At 58.3% G+C, this 7,610-nt stretch overlaps 2 protein-coding genes across 2 annotated transcripts in view; one reads left to right on the top strand and one right to left on the bottom strand.

Annotated features, from left to right (window-relative positions):
• IFT140 (intraflagellar transport 140) overlaps positions 1-7,162 on the top strand; it is a 59,609-nt gene extending 52,447 nt beyond the window's left edge. The window contains 3 exon segments of the mRNA XM_010851301.1: positions 18-193; positions 1,152-1,293; positions 6,444-7,162. Of these exon segments, the coding sequence (XP_010849603.1) occupies positions 18-193; positions 1,152-1,293; positions 6,444-6,650 (525 nt within the window). The 3' untranslated portion in view covers positions 6,651-7,162.
• Positions 6,025-7,610, bottom strand: part of TELO2 (telomere maintenance 2) — an 11,587-nt gene continuing 10,001 nt past the window's right edge. The window contains exon 21 of the mRNA XM_010851289.1: positions 6,025-7,607. Coding sequence (XP_010849591.1) covers positions 7,515-7,607 — 93 coding nt within the window. The 3' untranslated portion in view covers positions 6,025-7,514. The remainder of the gene's footprint in view (positions 7,608-7,610) is intronic.

Here is a 7,610-nt window from a genome sequence, read left to right as displayed (position 1 = left end):
GCCGGTCCTGATGCTGCCTCCTGCAGGTGGAGGTCGACGAGTACCAGAACTACGACAAGGCACATGGGGCGCTGACCGAGGCCTACAAGTGCCTGTCCAAGGCCAAGGCCAGGAGCCCACTGGACCAGGAGGCCAGGCTGGCGCAGCTGCAGAGCAGGATGACGCTGGTGAAGCGCTTCATGCAGGCGCGCAGGTGCGGCCGTGGGGCTCACAACGCCCGCAGGGTGCCCTCTCCCTTGGAGCTCGCTGCACAGTGGGCACGGCACTGGCAGGCGCACTCTGCAGCCCCAGGCACGGTGTCAGGGCCCCTCTGGTTCCCGCAGAACTGGGCCAGTTCTAGGAAGGTCGCTCCAGAGATAGCCCAAAACTTCTGAGGGAGGCAGGTGTGCTCCGGGAGGCTGTACCTGCAGGGAGCCTGCGGCCCGCTCTGATGCGCAGGGGCTCCAGCCCCCGGTTCCGGCGTGGGCCTGGGGTGGAGGCCCGCTGTTGCCAGACCTGGACATGTCCAGGACCCCAGTTCTTATTTACTGGCTGCTCGTGCAGCACTTCCGAGACCCTCGTGTGGGCCCTGAGCTCGGCTTCTGACTAAATAGAAGCACTTTCCTTACCTGAGAGCAGGCTCTCCGAAGAGGAGCCCCAGGCTGTTCTGAAGCTGTTTACAGAGCTGGGCTCCTTGGAGGGCACTCCCGGCTCCGTGTGCAGGTTCAGGAACCTCGGGGTGGCAGGAGGGAATGGGCACAGTCCTGGACAGGTGCCCGGACAGACTGGAGGGCGGGCCTGCGGGGCTTGCAGGGCCTCCTGGTGCCCCTCACCCACACTCACTGGGAACCGCCGAGCTCCTGGCACCACTGTGCTGGCCTTTCCCCAGGGGGCCCTGCGCGACCACCTCCCGGGTCAGCGCACTCTCTCCAGGCCCTTGGCCTCCGACCCAGGCCCCCCACCCCGGGCAGGGCCAGGTGTGGACAGGCCAGTGCCCTCCAGAGTCCAATGAGGCCCTGCGAGCGGCCAGCACGTTTTGTTAAATTACTGAGTTTATGGACCTCATGGGATTGCCTTCACAAAAGCTGCGCCCTCCAGGCCGAAAGCCTGCCCTGACCCTTGACACACAGCCCTCGCGGGGCTGGGGCTCAGGCTGTCCGTGCCCCCAGCAGGACCTACACGGAGGACCCCAAGGGGTCGGTCCGGCAGTGCCAGCTGCTCCTGGAGGAGCCGCACCTGGACAGCGGCGTCCGTGTCGGGGACGTCTATGGCTTCCTGGTGGAGCGCCACGTGCACTCGGGAGACCTGCAGACGGTGAGGCCTGGGCGGGGACCATGCCTGCAGGGTGCGGTGGGGCTTGGCTTCCCTGCGGCTCCGTGTCGGTTTTGATTTTTCAGTCTTTTAAAAAAATATTTATTTGGCTGTGCTGGGTCCTAGTTGAGGCATGTTGGATTTGGTTCCCTAACCAGGGGTCGAACCCAGGCCCCCTGCACTGGGAGTGTGGAGTCAGTCGCTGGACCACCAGGAAAGTCCCTTCCTTTCCTACCTTTCTTATTTTGAAATACTTTAAAAATGGGAAGTTACAAGAATAATAGAACCCCAATTACCCTTTACCAGATTGATGAGTTTTAAAATATCTTGTCATATTTATTTATTCACTCTATGTTTTAAGATTTATATTTTACACATAAAATGAGTATTTCCTGAGCCATTCAAGAGGCACAGAGTCCTTTCCTGCCCCCCACCCCTCAGTCTGCTTGTACTCGGGGTACCCAGCTCCTAGAGCTCCTGAGGGAATTTGTACAGTAAGAGGGATGTCAGGTCCTTAGGTGCCAGATGGAGCGTGTAGGTGGACTTCTGGCCTCAGAGCACTCTTTCTGGAAGGCTCTTGATCATTCAGTTTAATAGAACAGTTCTCAAGCATTTTGATCTTGGGACCCCTTTACATTGGGAAACTTACAACTCAAAGAGCTTTTGTTTATGTGGGTTATGTCTACCAATACTTACCGTATTAGAGAATAATAAATTTGTGAAATATTTGTTAATTTACTTAATCATGAAAAACCCACAATATGGTAACACAGATGACATTTTCGTTTAAAATAACAGCAATTTCCAAAACGAAGACCTTTATGAGAAAAGTAGCTTTGTTGTACATTTTTGCAAGTCTCTTTAATGCCTGATTTCTGCATTCTATGTGGCAAAACAGGTTGTTTGAACTGAAATATGAGACCTGTGATGAAGACCCAGCTCACACCAGCGTGCAGGCGAGAAGGGGCGGGCCTTCCCGCACCTCGCTGGGTGTCCGTGGGTCTGTCTCCTCACCACACTCCTCAGGCGGAGACCAGGCCTTGCTTTTCGTACTTGTTAGCTTAGAACCCGTTGGTCTGTCTTGGATCTTGTACACACACGTGATTTTATCACATCACAGTGGTCATTTGGAAAATACTGGTTCATTGGATTGTGCAAACGTGAACACAGTTCATTACACATTGGAGAAATCCGCTGGCCGACGTCACAGGGCCCTCATCTGGAAAGTCCCAGTGCAGGACGGCTCGCCACGGCCTCGATGCAGGCGGGTGCACAGTGTGTCTCACGGTGGTGGTCACGCCCCGTCTGCAGGCACCCCTCCCCCACGAGCGCCCACACTTCCCCCCCAGTCTCGAGGGGTCTGTCCTCTTATTGGTGAGCATGGCCTGGACAAATCCCCATCGGACCTGTGTGCTGCTGTGTCCTCTCCATCTGTGGGGGCCCCTTGCACCCCCTATCTGGACCCGTTTTGTGTGGGTGTATTGGCCCTGGCACAGCCGATCCCTTTTTCAGAATTTTTCCTGTTTGCACTGGTGCAGCTGCTTTGCTGTTGCTGCAGGTTGACCGAGACCAGGTTGACAGCCCTGCTGTCGCTCCGTCTGCACTTGTGCCCCCGGTGGGTCTGGACCGCCTCTCCTCCCTCCGTCTCGCGTGTGTCTTCTCTCTCTTTGGAGTGTAGTCGCTCCACACTGCTGCGTGGTGCCTGCTGTGCAGCGAAGCACACCAGCCACGCAGACACTCGCGTCCCTCCTTTGGGTTCCGCCCCTGCGGCCCCCGCAGCGCACCTCGCTCTCCCGGTCTCCTTACTGTGCGGCTCTCTCCTCTGCCTTCCTGTGTACGAGACGTGTTTACCGCACAGTCCTCAGCTCCCGGCTTAAGTCCCGGTGTTTCTGTTGGTTGAGTCTTCTCTATTGTGGTTCATATTTTCCTGCTGCTTTGCAGGCCTGGTGATTATTTATTGGATTCTAGACACTGTAACAGAGAAGGCAATGGCACCCCACTCCAGTACTCTTGCCTGGCAAATCCCATGGACAGAGGAGCCTGGTGGGCCGCAGTCCATGGGGTCGTTAGGAGTCAGACATGACTGAGCGACTTCACTTTCACTTTCACTTTCATGCATTGGAGAAGGAATGGTAACCCACTCCAGTGTTCTTGCCTGGAGAATCCCAGGGACGGGGGAGCCTGGTGGGCTGCCGTCTCTGGGGTTGCACAGAGTCGGACACGACTGAAACGACTTAGCAGCAGCAGCAGCAGCAGACACTGTAAATGTTTTAGGTTGTCAAGTGACGATGTCTTTGTCTGTGTGTGTGTGTCTGTGTCCCTGTGTGTGTCTATTTTTTTTTTACATTATTTATTTATCTTTGGTCATGCTGGGTCTTCGCTACTGCACTCAGGCTTTCTGTGGCTGCAGCGAACAGCAGCTACTCCCTGCTAAGGTGCACAGGCTTCTCGTTGCAGAGCACAGGCTCTAGGACACGCGGGCCTCAGGAGTTGCGGCGCGTGGGCACTAGAGCACAGGCTCGATAGATGTGCTGCACGGGCTTAGCTGCCCTGTGGCTCGTGGGGTCTTCCCAGACCAGGGATTGAACCCATTCACTGGCATGTGCGTTCTCATCCACTGAGCCACGGAAGCCCTGAGTGTGTGTTTAGACATCATTGAGCTTTCTTCTGAGATGAGTGTTACTTGAAAACAGTTTGATCCTTTTGAAACTGTATTTGGGAAAGCTATAATTTATTTTTCATCCAAATATTTTTTTCTGCCGTATTCTTTTCAGCCCATCTACACTGCATGCAATGTCAGGGTCCAGCAGAGGCCAGGACCTGGGCTCCAGGGCTCCCTTGTTCCTCGCGTACCGGCTGCCATGTGGACGCAGTTCTGGTTCTGGTTCTGGCTCTCTCAACCACAGGGTGTGGCTTCTGTGTGCCTCTCACGTTCCCTAGCGCCCGGGACTCGGGCCTCCCCAAGGCAGTGGTTACAAGCAGAACTCACCCAAGCGTGGGCCCCAGAGCGCCTGTCACGGTTGTTTTCTGGGGCCAGTGTGTCTGTGCAGTCTGTCTTTGCTGGTGGGAGGCTGACCTAAAGCGGGCTCAGCGGAAGCCTCTGTCCTCATCCTTTGGGTCTCCGTACTCTCGTGCAGACAGCAGAGCTCTGCCCGCCACATTTCCCCGTCATGTCCCCAAGGGCTGCGCACAGACTTCGCTGCAGCCCAGAGCGCTGCCCAGCCCAGCCCCCGCAGCCAGTGACCCGAGGCCCCTTCCTTTCCCAAGCGCTCACAAGCCCAGCATCAGCCAGTCGTTCCAGAAGTGTTGCCAGCAGGCCATGCCGGCCTCGTGGGGCACGGCCCCAATTCCCAGGGAAGCTGAGCGTCCGCCCAAGGCCCCAGCCTGAGGGTCTGCACTGTGAGCTCAGACTTCCTGGCCAGCTCGCCTGTGTCCTCTCAGCCCTTCCACTTCCAGCTCCGAGCCCTTCTGTTGTTGTGGAGACAGCTCTGAAGTGAACCAGTGTCCCCCTTTTAGGAGAACACAAGCTGGACGGCAGAGATGCTTAGACCTCTGAATCCTCAGTATCAGATCACATTGCAAGCATTTCACCAAATTCTTTGCGGTCTCAAGCTTTGAAGCCAGTGGGATTTTTAAGCTCTTTTATTTACTTATTTGGCTGCAGCAGGTGCTCGTTGCAGCACACGGAATCTTTGATGTCCTGACCAGGGATGGAGCCCTGGCCCCTGGCGGGCAGTGTCTCAGCCACTGGTCCACCGGGGGGTCCCCTGAGGGAAACAGTAACTCCAAATTTAAAAAACCTATAAATAGAGACAGGACAGGCCTGCGTGTCTCCTTCCGGGAGGAGGGCAGAGAAACCCTCCCTGCAGCTGGGTGGGGGGAGGGGGTCTCCCCCAGACACCCCTCCCCCGTCATCACAGCCCCGCCCAGACCCCTAGCCCTCCCAGAGACGCTGCTGCCTTGCCCCTGTGTGCCGCCAAGTCCCCCCGCCCCGCCCCCTCAAGTCCTTTCCTGCTTCCCACCCTCCCATCCACGTAGCAGCTCCCCAGCACGACCCCTGCAGCTGCCCAACCACCTCCCCCCTTGCTGGGCCAGGCCTCTCACCGCAGTGCCCACCAGCCTGGCCTGGGCCTCCTGTGCTCTGTACTGTGCGCCCCAGCACGGCTACTGGCCCACAGCCGGCACTCGGCAGACACGAGCGCCAGCCCTTGGTGCCCAACACCGCCTCCCCATCATTGGGGAGTCTGGGCACCTATACGCTGCACCCCTCGTCCCTCCAAATAGCCCAGCTTATCTCACAATCTTTGTTTATCTCTCTCAATTACATCTGAGATGACTGCTCTAGAATTGTATCATCTGTAAGAAATACTTAGATGTGACCATCATTTCCTCATATAGTCAGAGTTCCTGGAAACTTTGTTCACATCCTGAATTGATTCTTTTTTTTTTTTCCTGAATTGATTCTTAGTGAATCCACACAAGCCACGTGAGGCCCCTCATGCTTGCGTGTGACCCTCCCTGCGGGGGCGCAGGTGGAGCGGGTATAAGCATGTTCATCCTGCCTCAGACACCCCCCCGAGCTCCTCGGTGGCCCCCATCACCCCCAGATTCCCACTTGGCAGAACCAGAAGAGGCCCATAGGAAACACCAGCCCCCAGCCAAGGACCACACACACACACACGAGACTCACTAACCACAGGGCCGACTGACTGCACTAGACTGGACGCCTGGTCAAAATACACAAGAGAAACCTTTTAAATTTATTTGGCTGCACCAGCACGCACCATGGCTCGCAGACCCTCGGTGTGGCTTATGGCTCCGTAGTTGTGGCACGAGAGCAAGACAAACTGTGTGTGTGTAAATTATGCTGCCCACCACCCCAGTGAAGCGTGTGAACCCTTTCCCAGGGTCCCCCTGTGAGCGTCCAGGGCGGCCCACCCTCCAGGGCCATGGCCCCAGACACAAGATCCTGCTGTCGGGCTGCCCACAGGACTCCTCCCAGGGAAAGTCACAGCACTGGCCCCAGAGCCCCGGCCGCCTCCACACTTGGGAAGGTCACAGGGTCACCGGAGCCCCATCCTCCGCTGCCCACTCTGACCGTGGCTGGGCCTTCGTTCTGTGCACTGACTGTCTTGGCTGCCCTGTGTCCCCAGGCCTACAGGTACCTGGAGGAGATGCGGCAGCGGCTGCCCTCCGCCAACGTGTCCTACTACGTGAGCCAGCACACCGTGGACGCTGTGCACCAGGGCCTCGGGCTCCCTCTGACCTGCGCGGCGCCGAAGCGCGCGCGGCACAGCAGCATGGAGGAGCACAAGGAGGCGGACGAGGAGGTGGCCGAGGAGGTGGAAAGTGGGCCCTGAGCTGCAGCTGGGCTCTGGGACCTGCCCGGGACCCGCCCACCGCGGCCAGAGGGGAGCCCGACTTCCCTGTTGAGCTCAGCGCCCGAGACCATAGGCAGAGCTGCAGGAAGACATGCTGGCCTGTCTGGTGGGGGTGGCGGGGTGTCTCTAAGCCACCCCTCCGAGTCCCTGGCTCCTGCTGAGGTTTGTTTTAGCCCTTTTGCAGTAAAGGGAGTAGGTTTTTCCCCATGACGTTCCCCCTGAGTACAGGGTGTAAGAAAGAGGTGTCTCCTGGCACCCACACGGGTTGCCTGGCAGCACGTCTGGCCAGTTCCTGCAGCACAGCCCGTCCTGACCACAGGCTGACAGCAGCTGGCACTGGCTGCAGCTGGAGGCTCTGTCCCTCCAGGCTGCGCCCCTTCCGTCACCAGCTCCCACTGTGAGGGGCTGTCAGGGGCTGCCTCACCCTCTCGCACCCTCAGCCCCGCGTCTCCTTGCTGAAATCCTCCAAATAAAGCCTATTTTCTCAAGGACCCATGTCCCCTTCGTGGCCCCATTTTCGCGTCTCTCTGCCTGGGCACCAGGGTCTCTGCTGGAGACAGAACCATCTACCCCTCTCTCATGCTTCCTTTCGGGGTTCTCAACGCCCCAGTCTGCAGTCTGCATGGGGGCCAGGCTGAGCCGCGGCTCCCCGCTCTTGCCCAGCAGCAATCCTGGAGCCCGAGTCCCAGAGCCGCAGCGGCCACGTCCCAGTGCCAGGCCGTGGAGGACAGCGCCCAAGGCCCTGGTGGACATCTGAGCCGAGCCGCAGGCACTCCAGCCTGCAATAGGCGCCCTGCTCATCCAGCAACGTGCCTCCTGGGCTCAAGGGTCAGGGGTCGGGGCCTAAGGAGAGGAGAGCGGGAGGAGCCTGTCACGGAGCTTCTCCAGCAGCAGCAGCGCCTTCACCGCCAGCAGCCGGCAGTCCTCGTCCGCGTCCTG

Source organism: Bison bison, unplaced genomic scaffold (assembly GCF_000754665.1).
Source record: "Bison bison bison isolate TAMUID 2011002044 unplaced genomic scaffold, Bison_UMD1.0 scf7180017851711, whole genome shotgun sequence".
NCBI lineage: Eukaryota > Metazoa > Chordata > Mammalia > Artiodactyla > Bovidae > Bison > Bison bison.
This window is presented reverse-complemented; position numbering and strand designations above follow the sequence as displayed.